Genomic DNA, 20,815 nt, shown 5'->3' on the forward strand with positions numbered 1-20,815 from the left:
GCATTATGGAAAGTTTACTTGAGTAAGAAATAAACAGGTATTCAAGTCTTAGCTTTGTCCAACTTTATAAGTTATATTATCTTTTTGGCCCTCAGATTTTAAAATAAGATGTTTAGACTAGATGTTTTCTTCTCAGCTGTTTAAAATTTAGTCTTATATTTGTCTTGATTAAAAGTCCTAAAAACTGAGGTAATATAGTGGTTGCCCTTGAAATGGTACTGATAGGCATGATGAAAGGAGCACTTTCTCGAGACCAGGCTGGATGGCCTGTAATCCCAACACTTTGAGAGGCCGAGGCAGGAGGATTGCTTGAGCCCAGGAGTTTGAGACCAGCCTGGGCAACACAGTGAGACGCCATATAAAAAAACAAAAACAAAAAACTAGCCAGGCATGATGCGTACCTGTAGTCCCAGCTACTTGAGAGGCTGCAGCAAGAGGATCACTTGAGTCAGGGAAGTTGAGGCTGCCACAGGCGGTGATCATGCCACTGCACTCTAACCTGGGCAACAAAGTGAGACCCTGTCTCAAAAAAAAAAAAAAAAAAAAGAAAAGAAAGGAACACTTTCTTGTTTTATGTTATATTCTGTGTTAATAATTTTTACATTTTTTCTTTGATAATTCCTTAATGTTACTTGACATTTGAAAATAATATAACTAAAAAGAAATTAAAGTTGTCAGTGCTTACAAAATGGCAGCATGCAAGGATAACATGGTTGTTTTTGTAAAAATTTGAATTAGTTGCTAATATTTGAAATTGGGGAGATCTCACATTAAAATTTGGATTAGGGCTTTTTGAAAAACCAGCATATCTGATAATACTGAGCCCGAACTTCTGTAGCAGCTATTGACTGGAGCTGAGGCAGTTGCTTCTCTAGGTGAGCAAATGATCTCTAGTTATTCATAGAACCAGCCACTTCTATTTTGTTTCCTTCCTTTCTCCCTTCCTTCCTTTTTCAGATATAATTTGCATACCATGAAATTCACCCTTTTAAATACTACAATTCAGTAATCTTTCATTTATTCACAGAGTTGTGCAACCATCACCACTGCCTCACTCCAGAACATTTCCTCATCCCCCAAAAGATACTTCATACTCATTCACAGTCATTCCCCATACCCTGGCTTTAGGAAATCACTAATCTACTTTCAGTCTCTGTAGATTTGCTATTCTAGACATTTCATGTAAGTGGAATATGGGGCTTTTAAAAAATCTGGCTTATTCCACTTAGTATAAATTTGTCCATGTTGGAGCATGTATAAGTACTTTATTCTTTTTAATGACTGAATTTTATTTATTTGTTTATTTATTTATTGGAGATGGAGTCTCACTCTGTTGTCCAGGCTGGAGTGTAGTGGCGTAATCTGGGCTCACTGCAACATCTGCCTCCCATGTTCAAGCAATTCTCCTGCCTCAGCCTCCTGAGTAGCTGGGATTACAGGCTCCTGCCACCACGCCCAGCTAATTTTTGTGTTTTTAGGAGAGATAGGGTTTCATCACATTGGACAGACTGGTCTCAAACTCCTGACCTCAAGTGATCCAATTACCTCAGCTTCCCAAAGTGCTGGGATTACAGATGTAATCTGTAAGCCACCACACATGGTCAATAATATTTCATCATATGGATATAGGACATGTTTATCTCTTCATCAGTTGATGGACATTTGGGTTCTTATAAATAGTGCTGCATTGAATTTACAGGGTTTTGTGTGGTTGTGTGCTTCCAGTTCTCTTGGGTATATACAATAGGAGTGGAAACAGTGGCTCATATTTCTTCACATCTTCATTACCACCTGTCATTGTCTTTTCTTTTTGATTATAGTCATCCTACTGGATGTGAGGTAGTATGTCATTTTGATTTTTATTGGCATTTCCCTGATGACAGATGATACTGAGAATCTTTATTTTTCTTTTTCAGTATTGTTGCGGCTCTTCAGTGCCTATTGCAGTTTCATATGAATTTAAGGATCAGCTTTTCCATTTCTGCTAAAAGAGGCCATTGGAATTTTGATAGAGAGTTCATTGAATCTGTAGATAACTTTGGGAGTATTGTTATCTTAAAAATATTGTTTTCCCATTCATGAATATGGGATGTCTTTCTGTATATTTAGGTCTACTTTAATTTCTTTCAACAGTGTTTTGTAGTTTTTAGAGTGCAAGCTGCATTTTTTTGTTGTTGTTAAATATGTTCCTAAGTACTTTATTTTTTTTGGTGGTATTGTAAATGAAATTGATTTCTTAATTTTATTTCCAGAATGTTTATTGCTAATGTATAGAAATATAATTGATTTTTGAATGTTGACCTTGTATCCTGCATCTGTGCTGAACGTGTTTATTGATTCTAATACTGTTTTTGTTTGTTTCTTAGGTTTTCCTGTATCTAAGATTATGTCACTTGCAAATGGGTATAGTTTTACTTCTTATCCAATCTGGATTCCGTTTATTTCATTTTCTTGCCTCGTCTTCTGACTAGAACCTCTAGTACAATATTAAATAGATGTGTGGCAAGAGTGCACATCCCCATATTCCTGGCCTTACTGGGAATGTATCCTGTTTTTCACCATAATCAACTTGATTATGTCCTCTTCTGTTTGTTATCTTTTGAGCATAAAAGGGTGTTGAATTTTGGCACATGTGTTTTCTGTATGTTTTGAGATGATTTGGTTTTTGTTCTTTCTTTTTTTTCTTTTTTTCCTTGAGACAGAGTCTCGCTGTGTCGCGCGGGCTAGAGTACAGTGCAGCATGATCTCTGCTCACTGCCAACCTCTGCCTCCCAGGTTCAAGGGAGTCTCCTGCCTCAGCCTCCCCAAGTAGCTGGGATTATAGGTGCCCATCACCATGCCTGGCTAATTTTTGTATTTTTAGTAGAGGCAGGGTTTTGCCATGTTGGCCAGGCTGATTTCGAACTCCTGACCTCAGGTGATCCGCCTGCCTCAGCCTCCCAAAGTGCTGGGATTACAGGCATGAGCCACTGTGCCTGCCTGGTTTTTGTTCTTTGTTCTGTTAATGTGGTTTTTTACATTGATTGGATTTTATGTGCTGAACCAACCTTGATTTTGTTGGATATATCCCAAATGTGCATGGTATATAATTTGTTTTTTAATGTTCTAGGTTAGGTTTGCTAGTATTTTATTGAGGATTTTTGCATCTGTATTGATGAGATATTGATCTTTAGTTTTCTCATCTTGTGATGGCTTTATCTGGTTTTGGTATTGGAGTAATACTGGCTTCACAATGAATTGGGAAGTGTTCCTTCTGTTGTTTTTTTTTTTTTTTTTTTTTTTTTACCAGTTTTTGTAAATTCTGTAAATGTTTGAAGTGATCTGGTCCAGGGCTTTTATTTGTGAGAAATTTTTCATTTCTAATTTAGTCTTTTTACTTTTTATAGGTCTGTTCAAATTCTTAATTTCTTCTTGATGAGTCGATTTTGATAGTTTGTTTCTTTTTAGGAATTTGTCTATGTCATCTAAGTCATCTAATTTGTTGATGTACAGTTGTTAACAGTATTCTCTTATCCTTTTTATTTCTGAAAGGTTGGTGTAATTGCTCCCTTTTTAATTCTTGAATTTAGTTATTTGTGTTTTCCCTCTTCTTTTTTTGATTAGTCTAGCTAAAAGTTTGTTAGTTTTGTTGATCTTTTCAAAGGGCCAATTTTTGTTTTCTTGATTTTTTTTTTAAATTTCAGTGGTATTTTTATTTTCTACTCCCTATTCCTTTAGCTTGTTTCAGATTTAAATTGTTCCTCATCTTCTAGTATTTTAAGGTCAAAGGTTAGGTTATTGATTTGACATCCTTCTTGTTTGTCAATGTAAATATTTACAGTTATAAATTTTATCTTTAGATGCATCCAATAAATTTTGTTTTGATGTGTTTTCATTTTTATCTCAAAGTATTTTCTAATTTTCCTTATGCCTTCTAGTGACCCACTGATTATTTTTATGTTTTTAAATTTTCACATATTTGTGAATTTTCCAGATATCCTTGTGTTGCCAATTTCTAATTTTATTGCATTTTTGTCAGAGAACACACTTTGTGTGATTTCAATCCATGTAGTTACTGAGATTTGTTTTATTACCTAATATTTGGTCTGTCTTGGAAATGTTCTATATGTATTTGAGAAGAGTGTATATTCTGCTGTTTTGAGGTTGATTATTCTGTAGGTGTTTGTTAAGCCTAGTAGTTTATAGTGTTGTACAAGTCTTGTATTTCCTCATTGATTTTCTGTCTACTTATTTTATCCATTATTGAATGCAGGGCATTGAAATCTCCAACTTTTATTTTTGAATTGTGTTTCTTCCTTGAATTTTATACTTTTTTGCATTGTGTATTTTGCGATTCTGTTGTTAGGTACATATAAGTTTATAATTGCTATATCTTTTTGATGTATTGGCTATCTTTCATTATAAAATGCTGTTTGTCACAACAATTTTTGTGTCTGTTTTGCCTGATAGTGGTGTAGCCACTGCAGGTCTGTTTTGACTACTGTTTGCATAGTATATCTTTTTCTATCCTTTTACTGTCAACCTATTTTGTCTTCGAATTTAAAATGTAGACCAGGTGTTGTGGTTCGTAGTCCCAGCACTTAGGGAGGCCAAACTGGGAGGATCACTTTAGCCCAGGAGCTTGAGACCAGTCTGGGTAATCTGTACAAAATCTTTTTTTAAAAATCAGCTGGGTGTGATAGCATGCACCTGTAGTCCCATCTACTCGGGGGTGCTGAGGTGGGAGGATTGCTTGAGCCTGGCAGATCAAGGCTGCAGTGAGCTGTGATCATGCCAGTGCACCTCAGCCTGGGAAAGAGAGCAAGACCCTGCTCCTGCCCCCCCAAAAAAGTGTCTGTTGTAGGCAACATATTCGGGTCAAAATGTTTGGGACCAGAAGTTTTTTGGATTTTTTCATGTTTTGTAATATTTGCATATACATAGTGAGGTATCTTGGGAAAGGGACCCAAGTCTAAACATGAAATTCTTTTATGTTTCATATACATCTTATTCATATAGCTAAAGGTAATTTTATACAATTTTTAAAATGTTTTCGAGACAGGGTCTCGCTCTGTCACACAGGCTGGAGTACAATCATAGTTCACTGCAGCCTTGACCTCCCTGGCTCAAGCAGTCTTCCCACTTTAGCCTTCCAGTTAGCTGGGACTACGGGCATGCACCACTACACCTGGCATTTTCTTTTTTAAATCTTTTTTTTTTTTTTTTTTTTGGTGGAAATGGGAGTCTCCCTATGTTGCCCAGGCTGGTCTCAAACTCCTGGGCTCACGTGATCCTCCCACCTTGGCCCCCCCAAATTGCTAGTATTATAAGTGTGAGCCACTGTACTAGCCAACAATTTTTAAAATAATTTTGTGTCTGAAACAAAGTTTCTATTTTATTACCCTTGTAGGCCTCTTGCATGGGGGAATTTGGGCATGCATGGAAAAGATATATTGCAGTGGAAGGGGCTGGTAGGGTCTTTTTTCTCCTGGGGGATGCTGAATAAACTGAGTTGTGCATCTGCCTTTTGACTGTGACATATCACATGAGAACAGGTTTGTGGAATTTTCCATTCATAGTGTCATGTTGGCACTCATATTTTTCATCTTATTTTCTAGTTGACCTGGGGATTACAGTTAACATCTTGTAATAACATAGTTTGAGGTAATATCAACTTAATTGCAATGGTATACAAACACTTTTTTTTTTCTTCTTGACAGTCTCGCTGTGTCGCCCAGACTGGAGTGCCACAGCTCACTGCAACCTCAACCTCCCAGGCTCAAGTGATCCTCCCACCTCAAGCCTCCCAAGTAGCTGGGAACTACAGGCATGCACTACTGCACCCGGCTAATTTTTGTATTTTTTTGTATAGATGGGGTTTCGCCGTGTTGGACAGGCTGGTCTCGAACTCCTGGGCTCAAGCAATCCGCCTGCCTAGGCCTCCCAAAGTGCTGGGATTATGGCATGAGCCACTGCACTTGGTCATAAACACCTTTCTTTTATGTAACTCTATCCTTTCCCTTTCCTGTGTGCTGTTAATATTATGTGAATTATATTATTATATATTGTATACCCAGCAACACAGTTATAATTATTGCTTTATGCAGTTTTTTTTTAAACCAACATATTAGTTTCCTATTGCTGCTTATATAGAAAAAGAGTTAATGTAGTGGGCCTGATTGCTGATTTGTAGAAGGCCTGCTTAGGAGTCAGCCTTTGGCTGACACCTGAGAACTTGGATTTCAGGAGAGTTCCTGCCTCCAACTGATAATGGTTTGTACAAACACTATGGTTTATGCTGAGTACCTGCTTTTCTTCTGGGAGTCTGGAATTTTGGTATGTGTTAGGCAAGGGGGTGCCTACATGATCAACCTTCAATATAAAACACCTCCCCCTAGCGAAATGTGTAAAGTATTCATATTGTATATTTTTCATTAGTATTATTTATACTGACTTTTTTTTTTCTTTTCTGGCTCCTTTTCTGTTTCTTTTTATTAATATGTTGATCTGTTTTATCTTCTCAGGCCATAAAGAATGCTGATGGGAGAACCATTTTCCTAATTTTCAAATTGTTGAGCTATTTGCCATAATGGGTGAGTTCAAACTAAAAGCGTTTTTCAGTAATAATTAAAGGATAGAATGGAAGTGAAAAAACTTTCTCTATTATGTGTTATTATAAACCTTTTTATAAATAAATTTTATGATATAGCAGATTTATGAAATGTTTTATATTTACTTAATAGACTTTGAATTAAAGTACTTTTTGTGTTGCTGTAGTTTTAGAATGATCATTTTATGCATAACAGTAGGGACATTCAAAATAAGCTGTTAAGATGTGTTGTGATTTGCTTGAAGTCTGATGGCAAGAGAGAAATCATAAAATTTAATTTTATCATTCATAGAGCAGCAAATCATTGGTGCTCAGGGAGAATATGTTATACAACTCTTGGTCGTATATTGTGGTATAATGTTAGTTTAAAGACACTAAAGTATGGGAATGGATTGTGTATGTTCAGTTTACATATCATTTTGTTTTCCTCTTTACCTCCTTTTTGTTTTTTCCTTTTCTCCTTTGTGTTAAGGGTTCCAGCGTGAGGCAGGGAATTAGTTAGACAGGAAGACACTAGAAGGAAATGGAGTCATGAATGGCCCACCCTATCCTAAATCAAGAAAAATGGTACTGAGTAGTTGGATGCTAAATTTTGAAACTTAGACTGATCCTGGGATTTAATTCTGACATTTGCTTGCCAGAGTTTGCCTTTATCACACATTTTCTACTTCTTGCTTAACAAAACAAATACACACACACACACACACACACACACACACACCCCCTCATGAAGAACTTATATTTGCCCATGTGATGAAAGTGGGGGCTAGGACACTTTCACTGTGTGTCATTGTAGCAAGTATGTAAGCTTAGACTTCACCTCCCTACTTTAAAAATTGTTCTTCCACTTCCTCTTCTGTAGTCATGAGTAGCAGTGCCCCCTTGTAGCCCAAATTCTCCACTCTAGTCAGCCTTACTTTCAGCTCCAAATTGGATGTACTTTTACTGAACTCCTTTCAACTTTTCATTTTGGGTGCTGTCACTTGTACTCTGTGTATCGATCAAATTTATTTTTGTCAGCCTCAGATAATACTGCTCTATAGTAGGGCAACATTCATTGCTTAAAAACATATACAAAGTTAGTCGCAGAACACCATGACAGATGTTTGAATTTTTGATTGAGGATGTTCTTCTGTAATTATTTTTCAAATATCATGAGTAAGCATATAAGGTATTTAATCCAACATTTCTGATAAAAGATTTTTGAAAAAATTATTTTCCAAGTATTTTTTGGTTTTGTGCTCAATTCAGTGTCCTTCCAACATGTGTCAGAAACCCATTGGGCCGGGCGTGGTGGCTCATGCCTGTAATCCCAGCACTTTGGGAGGCCGAGTCGGGTGGATCACGAGATCAGGAGATTGAGACCATCCTGGCTAACACAGTGAAACCCCATCTCTACTAAAAATACAAAAAATTAGCCAGGCATGGTGGTGTGCGCCTGTAGTCCCAGCTACTCAGGAGGCTGAGCCAGGAGAATGGCGTGAACCCAGGAGGCGGATCTTGTAGTGAGCCGAGATCACGCCACTGCACTCCAGCCTGGGCGACAGAGCAAGACTCTGTCTCAAAAAAACAAACAAAAAAAACCATTGTACTTACCCATAAGTACATAAGTGTACTTATGGGTAAATAAGTGCCCAGTAGTAATTCTTCAAGCCCGCCAAGTAAGGAACTCAATTAAATTGCCCTTTGTTTTGTATGTCACCTTCCTAATATGGGAAGTTTTGTTCAACTGGCCCCACCCTTTTTTACATATATAACAGAAAACGGTACTTATTTTTTTTTCCATTCTCATTTTTCTTAATAAATAAGTAGGCCGGGTGCAGTGGCTCACATCTGTAATCCCAGCACTTTGGGAGGTCGAGGTGGGCGGATCACGAGGCCGGGAGATCGAGACCAACCTGGCTAACTCGGTGAAACCCCATCTCTACTAAAAATACAAAAAATTAGCCAGGCGTGGTGGGGGGTGCCTGTAGTTCCAGCTACTTGGGAGGCTGAGGCAGGAGAATGGTGTGAACCCAGGAGGTGGAGCTTGCAGTGAGCCGAGATCACGCCACTGCACTCCAGCCTGGGCAATAGAGCGAGAATCCATCTCTCCTTGCCCCCCGCCCCCCCAAAAAAGAAAGAAGTATTTATAAATGTGATAATTTTAGCCAAAGGCCCTCCCCCAAGGCATTTATTTTGACATTGTAATATTAAGCATATAAAATTGTTTAAATTCAAATGTTTAGGTTTCTTCTAATAAAAATTAGAACAACATAGATAGATTTAAGTTCCCACTTTGGGAGGCCAAGGTGGGAGGATCACTTGAGCCCAGGAGTTCAAGACCAGCCTGGGCAACATGGTGAGACCCCCATCTCTACAAAAAAATAAAAAAAGAATTAGAATTCATCTATCCCTAGTATAGAATTAAGGATTTACCTTTTTTTTTTTTTTTCCTTTTGGGAAACAGATTCATGCTCTGTTGCTCAGGCTGGAGTGCAGTGGTGCAATCTCAGCTCGCTGCAACCTCTGCCTCCTGGGTTCAAGCGATTCTCCTGACTTAGCCTCCCAAGTAGCTGGGACTACAGGCACCTGCCACCATGCCTGGCTAATTTTTGTATTTTTAGTGGAGACGGGGTTTCACCATATTGGCCAGACTTGTCTTGAACTCCTGACCTTATGATCTGCCCCCCTCGGCCTCCCAAAGTGTTGAGATTACAGGCTTCAGCCATTGTGCCTGGCCAAGGATTTACCTTCTTAAAGAAGGTCACATCAAATGCTTTTATTCCAGTTTGAGATCATTGTGAGCTTATTGATGGGTACATCTATTGTGATTATATTGTACCTGACTGTGGCTTGGTTACCTATTTGGCTAAACTAACATTATGATAAAACTTTATTTTATAAAAAATCCTTGGTGAAGGATTATAAAATTTTTTCTTAACCTGGAAATATTAATAAATTAATAAACCAATAATAAAACCGTGGCAACCATAACTTTTAAATTTTAATATGCAAATAATTTCACTACAAAATAGACTATATTAAGTGTTATTAAAAATTAGTAAATTAGAGAAGTCAGCTGTTTGTGTGTTTGAGAGACTATTAGGGCTACTGAATTGTTGGAATATTTTTAGTGATTTCCCATACAGGATATGGCATGTTTTAATTTTTACTACTCCAAGAACATAAGTTACTGCTCACCAAAATGGTTACATTTTAAAATGTAAAGTCTCTTGATTCCTTTATTTATCATTTGTGATTATCATTAGTAGAATTGATTTACTAGTGAAAATAAATTAAGTTGTCCCTGATGTCTTCTGGAGAGCTTATAATTGGCATTACTGGCAGGCACATGGTTTTAGTCTCAGAAGGAAATCTTTGGTGTATTTAGAAGAGTCTAAAAGTTCATGTTCATGATCCTTTCTCTCAGTTTTATGGACTTGGTACTTTTTCTGAGGAAAGGAATTTTCTTACATTGTTGCTGGCCAAGATCTTTAAATAGTCTGTTTTCAGTCTTGTCAAACCTTATGGTGAAGAAGTTTGAAAGAGCATTTCCAAATGCAGTAGGCCAGTATCCACAGGTGAAGCTTTTCTTTGCTTCTGACTCTTAAGTATTGATGAAAGAATAAAAAAACCTTCCAGAATTAAGTCTGTACTTTGAATATAAATGCTAAGTAATGAGATTTATATAAAGTTGTTTATTTTTTTTCCCCTACTTTTTAAAACATTTTAGATACCTTGATGTTTTGTTTAGGAGTCATAGAAAAGAATTTGTTATAACAGGGCAGTTTTGACCTTATTCTAGGATATTAAATCATTGGAAGAATCAGAATGACTTCATCTTGTCCATTAGTGTCTCATGTGTGGACTGATGCTAGAGATTAAGTCTAGTGCAATTTTATTTTACCAAAAGTGTAGGCATTAAAAATGTTCTAGATGCATTTTTGCATTAATACATTCTCTACATCAAATTTTATTTTAAATTTTGTGTTTGATGTCTATACATGTTGATATATATGTCACAATTACAATTCTATGTATGTGTTGTTTCAAAACTACCTAGATGATCAGCAAGCTTTGAACTCAATCATGCAAGATTTGGCTGTCCTTCATAAGGCCAGTCGACCAGCATTATCCTTGCAGGAAACCAGAAAAGCAAAATCTTCATCACCAAAAAAACAGGTATTTATTTTAATAAGTATTTTTTTTATGAATTACTTTCCTTTAATATCCTAATCTTATGGAGGACTTGTTTAATGTGTTTAGCTTTTACACTTTCGAATCAAGAATTTTGTTAGTGTTTGTTACACATTTTTGTGTAAGAGTGTGTGTTCATCTATTAACAGTAGCAAAGACGTGGAATCAACTTCAGTGTCCATCAGTGGTAGACTGGATAAAGAAAATGTGGTACATATACACCATGGAATTCTATGCAGCCATAATAAATAACAAAATCATGTCCTTTCAGGAACATGGATGGAACTGGAGACCATTATCCTTAGCAAACTAATGCAGGAACAGAAAACCAAATACCACATGTTCTCAGTTATAAGTGGAGGGTAAATAATGAGAACACATGGAGACATAGAGGGGAGCAATAGACACTGGGGCCTGTGAGAGGGTGGAGGGCAGGAGGAGGGAGAGGATCAGCAAAAATAACTAATGGGTACTAGGCCTAATACCTGAGTGACTAAATAATCTACAAGCAACTCCCCGTGACGTGAGTTTACCTGTATAAGAAAACTGCTCATGTACCCCTGAACTTAAAAGTTAAAAAAATTTTTTTTAAGTTTGTGTTCATAAAGAATTGTAGCATTCTGCAGCCAAGGTTGACCCCTTCCCAGAAAAAATAAGGTAGCATTTCATTTAATGTGCTAACTGTTCTCCAAAGCTGACATTTCATCCATTTTTCAAGCACTTAAGCAAATTGTGTTTTGTTTTGTTTTGTTCTTCAAATAGTCTACTCTGGATTTTTAGAAATGAGGATGTTTTTGATTCTGATAAATGAAATTAGTTTTGGATACTCAGCATGACACATAAAAATATGATATTCTGTATTTCCCATAACAGGATCAGCAAATGTCTCATACTCCTGGTACCTTCACTAATAGATCTTGGTGTTCTTTCCTGTTGAGCCCAGATTCAGCAACATAATTCTCAACTTTTTAGCAGACACTATCAATTGTTTGGAGCTGGTACAGAACTTCAAACTTCCCTCCTCGTCTGGTCTATTTTAAATGAATGGCTAAAAAACAAAATCATTTAGAAATTGTAGAAATTTTATCTAATCTCTGAATGATTTGTCTAATCTCTGAAAGACTGATTTGTCATTTCATTACAGAATGATGTCCGAGTCAAATTTGAACATAGAGGAGAAAAAAGGTAAGGAAGGAAACATTACATGTTAATTAATTGATTTAATCAAATGTGTATTCTAATTAAGCTATTGAAAGGTTCTTTTCAGATTTGAATGAAGTTTCATGGTTTACAAATTGAGAATAGAGTAGTCCTTGGGAATGTGTAATGTGCTTAGACTTAAGATAGATAAAATATGTCAAAATTCAGGTTAAATATTAGAAATGATTAATGTCTTTGCAATTTTCAGAGATAAATAAGATCTCTGTTTAATACAGCCTTTACATATTTTCACTTCCTTTTATTTTTACTTGGGGGAAATTAAATATATTTTTCCTTATAATTGTTTCATCCTTCCAGATACTATATAGCATTTATATACGTGAGCTTAACATTTACAATTCTGATTATTCTCAAGAGACCTCAGTTTTATGACATTTACGTCATTAGTAATGTTGAGGAAAGTGAATTGGACTAGTGGCTGCAAATTATTTAGCAGAGATGTAAACCTAGTCTTCTACTTGGTATCTGTATCTCAGTGCACAAATGATAGGGTGGTAGTTGACAACAAAATTGCTAACAAGACCTAATAGGAGTTAAGGCCGATAGAATTTTTTTTTTTTTGAGTTGGAGTCTTACTCTGTCGCCCAGGCTGGAGTGCAATGGCGTGATTTTGGCTCACTGCAACCTCCACCTCCTGGGTTCAAGCGATTCTCCTGCCTCAGCCTCCCGAGTAGCTGGGATTGCAGGCAACTGCCACCATGCCTGGCTAATTTTCATATTTTTTAGTCGAGATAGGGTTTCACCATGTTGGCCAGGCTGGTCTCGAACTCCGGACCTCAGATGATCCACCCGCCCTGGCCTCCCAAAGTGCTGGGATTACAGGCGTGAGCCACGCTCCCAGCCTGACGATAGAATTTCATTTCTGCTATTGGTGTCTCATGAAATTAATGTAGTGAAAAGCCTAACAGTTTTAAGGATTTTAAAGTGGCTCACAAATCATATAAGCATATTCTACATAGAAATATTTAAAACTGGAATATATCAGATAAACCATGGAACTATCCAATCTATTTTCCTGTTTAAGATTCTTTTTTGGATATTTTCCCAATTTTTTCATTCATTCAGCATTATTTGTTGAGTACTTAGTATATGCTAGGCCCCAAAGGAATAAAGGGAGCAAAGCAGACACAGTCTTTTTCCTTATGGGGCTTATAGTGTGGTATTGGTGGTCTTCAAGCTTTAGGTGCATGCTCTCTAGGGGCAGCACAGGCCAATCCTTTGGGAAATAGAAAGAAAACACTAGAATTTTAATCTTGTAAAAATATTTATTTTGGAAGTATGCCTACATGATATATGTACCCAAAAATGTTGAGTTGATAAGGATACAGAAATCAAAATTTGAATCCCTGGAGAACAACTTTATTCTTTTTAACAGTTTCATTTCATTCTGTCATACAGATGTCACATAGTTAAGTTTAATCACTTTCCTGAATAAACATTTTGCGTTGCTCTTTAACATTCATATGGTAGTTTCAGTGCAAATTAAAAACTGCAGAAAATTTTGAGAATTTCCTTTTTAAAATTTGTATTAGGATAAAACAGACTTCAGAGTTTTTGAACTTTGTGTTGAAAATGTGTGCCTGTGTTAAAAAATGTGCTGTTGTAGTGTTAAGTAAAGTGAATATTTACGTAATTTTTAGTTAATCTTGTATCACTCTAAAAGGAGGTAACTTTTGCAAGTTTATTATTTAACTTTGCCTAAGAAAATAAAATCTTAAAATTGTGTTTATATAGAATCCTTCAGTTCCCCAGACCAGTTAAACTGGAAGATCTGAGATCTAAAGCTAAAATTGCCTTTGGACAGTCTATGGATCTACATTATACCAATAATGAGGTAAACATGTACAGTTTAACTTTAGTAGATCTTACCTTCAAAAGTAATGTGTTCGTTTAAGAGACTGCTTTTAAGACTCGTGTTTTTATTTAGGGATTGATAAATATATGGTATGTCAGAAGAATAAAACAAGTAAATTTTAACTGACTAAAATGGATTTATTTCATTGTGGAAAGTAATAGAGGGTGCTACTATGCAAATAATTGAATGAGGGTGTATTATAGGGGAAAATATATGTATTACTTGGAATTTTGCTGCTTATTTATGGTTTTGTTTTTATTCTGTGTACTTTATTGATGAACTGTCTTTTCCTCTCATACTCTACACTTGGCTACAGATGACAGAGCTTTGGTAGTTAAACAATTGAGTTAAAGGATTATTTTAGTGTTGGTTAGGGCTCAATTAGATTATTATGTTTGGGAATCAGTATGTATGATCTGAAGGGCTTGCTCTAGCAGTGAGGAGCTCTGCGTTGTGGAGAAACCCCTTTTTAATGTTCTGTAAACTTAGGATTGGATTCAGTGATCTCTGAAGTTTCTTTTAGTTCTTGAGATTCTATGAGATATCAGGATCTTGTGATCTTAAAATTTATAGGACAATTTAGTTAATAATTGGGTTAGTAATTAGGTGAATTTGTTTTTTATATTCAGAAAGTATTTATTAATTTTTCAGGCATAATGCTATAAGTTATAAGTTGCAGCACCTCATGGAGTAGACCTTATAGACTTGTGGTACAAGCAAACCATTAATAAATGAGTTGTTTGAATATACGAAGTTCTTTGAAAGAAATGCATAAAGTAGGCCAGACACGGTTGCTCACGCTCACGCTTGTAATCCCAGTACTTTGGGAGGCAGAGGTGGGCAGATCACGAGGTCAAGAGATCAAGACCATCCTGGCCAACGTGGTAAAACCCCATCTCTACTAAAAATACAAAAATTAGCTGAGCGTGGTGACGTGCACCTGTAGTTCCAGCTACCTGGGAGGCTGAGGTAGGAGAATCGCTTGAACCCAGGAGGCAGAGGTTGCAATGAGCTGATACCGCGTCACCGCACTCCAGCCTGGTGACAGAGCGAGACTCCGTCTCAAAAAAAAAAAAATGCATAAAGTATTGTGTTGAAGAGTAACGGGCAGAGCACAGTGGCTCATGCCTATAATCCCAGCACATGGGGGGAGGCCAAGGCAGGAGGATCACCTGAGGCCGGGAGTTCAAGACTAGCCTAGGCAACATAGCAAGACTCCATCTCTACAAAAAAGTAAAATTATCTGAGTGTGATGGCATACACCTGTAGTCCCAGCTATTCGGGAGGCTGAGGCAGGGAGATTTAAGGTGGGAGGATAGCTTGAGCCCAGGAATTTGAGGGTACAGTGAGCTACAGTTGCACCACTGCACTCCAGCCTGTGTGACAGAGCTGTCTGAACAAAAAAGAATAAATTTTTAAAAAATGTCTTGAACTTGAATTATTATCCCATAGGATGATTATAGGGGAGCCTAAACATATTTTTTTTCTTTTTTCTAAAATTGTATTATGGAAAACTTTCAAATGCCAAGATACATTAAGACTACAATATTGTCTTTATCTACCAGCCTAGTAGGTCTATCAAGAAAAATGAGGTTAGCATGACATGATTTGTCCATATTATACCTATGTCACCTCCTAAGAATTGCTGTTTTTTTTTTTTAGTGACTTCTCCCAGTTTGCTATGTAATTTTTTTCTGGGGTTTTCTTGAGGATTGACATCAAGCTAACTGGTTTTTGTTTTTGTTTTTTGTGTGAGACGAGGTTTCTCTGTCACCCAGGTTGGAATGCAGTGACCTGATCTCACCTCACTGCAACCTTTGCCTCCCAGGGCTCAAGCGATCTTCCCACGTCAGCCTCCTGAGTAGCTGGGACCACAGGCAGGCACCACTGCTCCCGGATAATTTTTGTATTTTTGGTAGAAGCGGGGTTTCACCATGTTGCCCAGACTGGTCTCAAACTCCTGAGCTCAGATGATCCACCTGCCTTGGCCTCCCAAAGTGCTGGGATTACAGGTATGAGCCACCACGCCTGGCCTGATCTGTATTTTTAAGAACCTTTTCCCATTTTCTAAAAATTGGAAAACTGCTTCATTTTTAGTTTATTTTTCTCATGCTTTCTGAAGGATTTCTGTGAGTGGTTCTACCATTATATTTTGGTGGCCTCTTGGCAGGAATGTGGTAGGGGTGGCATTAGGATAAGATTACATTTAAGATTTCTTGCAACCCTGAGATTCTGTGAGTGAACTGTATCCTGTTTCATATCTTGACATATTGTCCCAAACCAAATGCATGATCTTGGACACTGGGGGTACTAAAGAAAGTCTTACTAGTTTGTGGACATGTGGTCAGGCAAAAAATTCATTTATACTGCATGTTATTCCACTTCTATAAATATTTTTTTCTAGTGTAATATTAATTCCTCTGTTCAAAATGAACTGTTACTCTATAAACTTCTAGTTGGCTAGAATTGAAACGTTAAGGAAATTTAAGCTGGAAATATAAGCTGAGGTTGTTTGGATTTGTTAGTTTGGCTTCTCTTTAATAAGGTGTGTGTGTGTGTGTGTGTGTGTTATGAGGGTTGGTTGTGGAGGTGTTCAGGGTGCATGTGTGTGTGTGTCATGGGGGTTGGATGTGGAGGTGTTCAAGCCAAGTAAGGATTTTCTAAGATCATTTCCATTTTAGATGAGTAGAGCAGGAATTTTTTTTTTTTTTTTTTTGAGACAGCATCTCCCGCTGTCACCCAGGCTGTAGTACAGAGGCACAGTCATGGCTCACTGGAGCCTTGACCTCCCTGGCTCAATCAATCCTCTCCCCCCTCAGCCTTCTAAGTAGCTGGGACTACAGGCATGCACTACCATACCTTGTTAATTTTTGTATTTTTTCTAGAGATGTGGTTTCACCATGTTGCCCAGGCTGGTCTCAAACTCCAGGGCTCAAGCGACCCGCATACCTCAGCCTCCCAAAGTGCTGAGATTACAGGTGTGAGCCACTGCGTCCAGCCTGGAGAACCTTTCAATGGCTGTCTTCATACTTCACTATGTAAATTCAGGAAGATAATTCAGTTCTTTCAGATTTCAGTTCTGTTTAATGGTTCTCGAACTCAATTTTAAGTTTCCTTTCTAGAAAGCATTTATATCAACAAACAACTGATTTATCAAAAATAAGCCAGAGGGTGATAGATTTCATGAATGAGACTGAAATGAATTCACCAAGCAAGAAAACATTATCTGATTTATTTAGTGTAATGTAGATAACCTGGGACTTGTTCATGACTCTTAGTCCTCATTTTATGGTTTGTAATAGGTAACCTTAGAACACAGGCAGGATCACATTAGGTCTGTAGGCAAGTGCCTAAGCTGCTGCACCAGGCACTCCTCCAGGATGTTCACATTTTACAGCAGCAAACTGAAGAGCAGCAGAATCATTTATGTTCATATTTTTTTCTGTCATTTGACTTAGTGTTGTTTTCCCCCAAAAGTAGCAGTATCTTGGAGAAGTAAACAATCCAGTTATAAATGAATAGTAAAAGTAAGTATTCAGATTTTCCCCTCAAATGAAAAATCGGCAGAACAGTCATTACCATTGCTTTAAAATGTTTTCCAGTGCTTGAAAAGTAATAGACTATTGAAGATAGAAGCAAGATATACCAATATGTTTCATAATTGGTGGGAAATAGAAATGTGTTTAAGTAGATCAGTAGATCAGGCTTGTTCTATGATACCAAACAGTTAATAATTGTATTTTATTAGAAAAAAATTCTCATAGAGCGAAAAGAGCCCAGTTAGTCGGTCACTTACAGTAATACAAAATTAGCTACAAACAGAAATTGGGAATATATTTTAATAACAGAGTAAGTAAGTGCAAGCAGATTGTCTGATGGAATTCACATAAATCCTTCTTTATATTCGTGTTTGGCAGCCTTTCTTATAACAAGGACTTTTTTGGCTGGGCACGGTGCCTCATGCCTGTAATCCCAGCACTTTGGAAGGCCCAGGCGGGCAGATAATTTGAGGTCAGGAGTTTGAGACCAGCCTGGTCAACATGTTGAAACCCTGTCTCTGCTAAAAATACAAAAATTAGCCACACGTGGTGGTGCATGCCTGTAAACCCAGCTACTGGGGAGGCTGAGGCAGGAGAATCACTTGAAACCAGAGGCAGATTGCAGTGAGCTGAGATTGCCACTGTACTCCAGCCTGAATGACAGTGAGACTCCATTTCAAAACAAAAAATCAAAAACCCCAAGGACTTTTTTCACAAAGAAGTCTGCAGAATGAACACACACCATGCCAGCTCGTGGGTTTGGGTTCAGATTGAGCTTTTAACACTGTGAGATTTATTAGACAGCATTTACCAGGTTGTCTGCTCTTTGCTCATTGCTGGTGTAGGGGGTCCTTGTCTTCAAAGAATTTATACTGTGAGACCCCAAATTAATTCAGCCTTGCATTTTAATGGCTCATATATTGTGCTGAGTAGAGCAGGTTAACTAGTGCAGAATATGTTCACTTGTTTTTATTCTGTTCCTCCTTCAATGAAATGGAATATACTTTGAAGTTATTGACAGAGTCTTCTTAAGTTACTAAATTGACTTTTTTTAAAAAAAGAACGTATTTTTATTTCTTAAATTGTATGAATTACACTTTTTCTCATAGACCTCTTAGGTGCTTTTGTCCTCTATAACATCTGCTGCATGAGAAGACTAGTGAAAGCAGATTCCACATGCAGGGTTTACTATGGAATAGTTAACTCATTAGCTTATTTGTTTTAGGGTATAGTGGTCAGGTCACCAGGCTCAGAGAGAAGAACTCTAGGTGGGCTGTAGATTGCAGATATGTTACTAGTGGTACCCCTCCATGGCAGCTGTCCTCCATGGCAGGTGCTCAGGATGTTGGTATGTTGAAGAGCACACCAGCTGAGAGTGCAAATTTGTGGTTACTATTGAAAAAAGAACTGAGTTTCATCTATACAGAAGAAAAGTAGTACCTTTATTTCATATGGTCTTTGTCTGTACTCCTTCATTCTTTTTAGGGGCGAACATACTATAACTTAAATTTAGCAATATTATGGAAATATCCTAGAAAATTAATCTTTAAATGTTATTTTCTAGAAGAATGTAATGATTAATAAAGAAAAATTTAAAAACATACATGTTCATTCTAAGATTTTAGTGGCGGTAGAATGAGGAGGGCAAAACAATCTACACATACACATTCAGACTTTCATCATAGTAACAAATCAAAGAGCAAGGTATTTTGACATTTGTAATTCCTTAGTAGTGGAGATGCTCATGGAAGAAGTTGACCTGGTGAGATAGCTGCATGATTCCTTATGTTTGTTTTTAGTTGGTAATTCCATTAACTACTCAAGATGACTTGGACAAAGCTGTGGAACTGCTGGATCGTAGTATTCATATGAAGAGCCTCAAGATATTACTTGTAATAAATGGAAGTACACAGGTATGATTTGGGATATTTTTTTCAGTAAGAATTATAGGACTTAGGCTTGTAAAAGTTAACATATGAAACATAATTATATTCTATAATCATTGCAATATTTTCATTATGATTAAATGTAAACTTAACATCCTTTAATTACTATACTTTAATATCCTTACTCCTCAAAAACCCCAGTCATAGTTATAAATAAGTATAATATGTTGTACATACGAAGCTAATAGAAACTGACAACTTAGAATTATGTTAGAATTAAAATTTCAAAGAGTAGAGGATTTGATTAAGGCTCACAAACAACATAAAATGTTTTGTACTTGGTAGGGGAGAGGATTCTGTTTAAAGCCCCAAGGAGGAAGAATAGCATTAACTGTCTTTTCTCCTTTGTAGGCTACTCATTTAGAACCATTGCCATCACTAGAAGATTTGGATAATACAGTATTTGGAGCAGAGAGGAAAAAACGGCTATCTATAATAGGTAAACTAGTGTCTGAATTATGAAATGAATGATTTCTCAATTTCTTCTCCATCCTTTAATGTAGTGTGGCACCTAAACATATTCCTGATAAATAATATTTTATTTCTCTACTTCCTATAATTTAATTTAAATACACTCTAATATTTGACATCCCTTGGAAATTCAAGTTTACAGGATTAGTAATCTCCAATTTAAATTCTTTATTTATATACTCAGGGTATTTTAATATTAATAAATTCAAATAAAACTTTAAAGAGGTTTTAGGCTGGGCGCGGTAGCTCATGCCTGTAATCCTAGCACTTTGGGAGGCCAAGGCGGGCAGATCACAAGGTCAAGAGATCGAGACCATCCTAGCCAACATGGTGAAACCCCATCTCTACTAAAATTACAAAAATTAGCTGGGCGTGGTGGCGCATGCCTGTAGTCCCAGCTACTCAGGAGGCTGAGGCAAGAGGATTGCTTGAACCCGGGAGGCGGAGGTTGCAGTGAGCCAAGATAGTGCCACTGCACTCCAGCCTGGCGACAAAGCAAGACTCCATCTCAAAAAAAAAAAAAAAAAAAAAAGTTTTAATTGTACAAATAGAATGGAGGAAAAAAATTAAAAGAAGTAATTATAATGTATTAAAATTAATAGACTGTAAATTCACAAGCCTTTCTCTAGGGTTTTAGTGATTGCCAAGAATGCTCTCAAAATAAAGATACTCAGAATTTTTATATTATGCTTTATTATTACTTTATTAGTATTCATTTTCATTTGCCATTAATTTATTGTTATAATTAAGATTATGATATAAAGAAATAAAGATCTTGCATGCTGTAGTTTAAGGAGGCTTTATTCGTGCAACATGAGTTGGACACAGGTACTCTCAACTCCCCATTCTGTCTGTTCTTCAATTTGTATAAAACATTGATAATCTACATTTTTATTTGATAAAAGCATTACATTGTTTCAAAAAACTGCTGGTATAAATGTTCTTTGAGAGAGGGCAGTGAGTATGGCCATTAAAGATGGCATGAAAACATGTATGAGGGGCGGGTTTAAAAGAG

General features: G+C 36.9%; 1 protein-coding gene across 2 annotated transcripts in view; it reads left to right on the forward strand.

Moving 5' to 3' along the window:
- Nucleotides 1-20,815, forward strand: part of MAP3K2 (mitogen-activated protein kinase kinase kinase 2) — an 89,644-nt gene that overhangs the window by 38,646 nt on the left and 30,183 nt on the right. Inside the window, exons 2-7 of one of the 2 annotated variants that reach the window (XM_034954241.3) lie at nt 6,504-6,572; nt 10,635-10,753; nt 11,913-11,953; nt 13,724-13,823; nt 19,183-19,296; nt 19,681-19,768. In XM_034954241.3, the coding sequence (XP_034810132.1) occupies nt 6,569-6,572; nt 10,635-10,753; nt 11,913-11,953; nt 13,724-13,823; nt 19,183-19,296; nt 19,681-19,768 (466 nt within the window). In that variant the 5' untranslated portion in view covers nt 6,504-6,568. Of the gene's footprint in view, nt 1-1,916; nt 6,573-10,634; nt 10,754-11,912; nt 11,954-13,723; nt 13,824-19,182; nt 19,297-19,680; nt 19,769-20,815 lie in introns of both variants that reach the window. The other variant, XM_057301412.2, reaches the window with a different exon arrangement.

This window comes from Pan paniscus, chromosome 13 (assembly GCF_029289425.2).
Source record: "Pan paniscus chromosome 13, NHGRI_mPanPan1-v2.0_pri, whole genome shotgun sequence".
Taxonomy (NCBI): domain Eukaryota; kingdom Metazoa; phylum Chordata; class Mammalia; order Primates; family Hominidae; genus Pan; species Pan paniscus.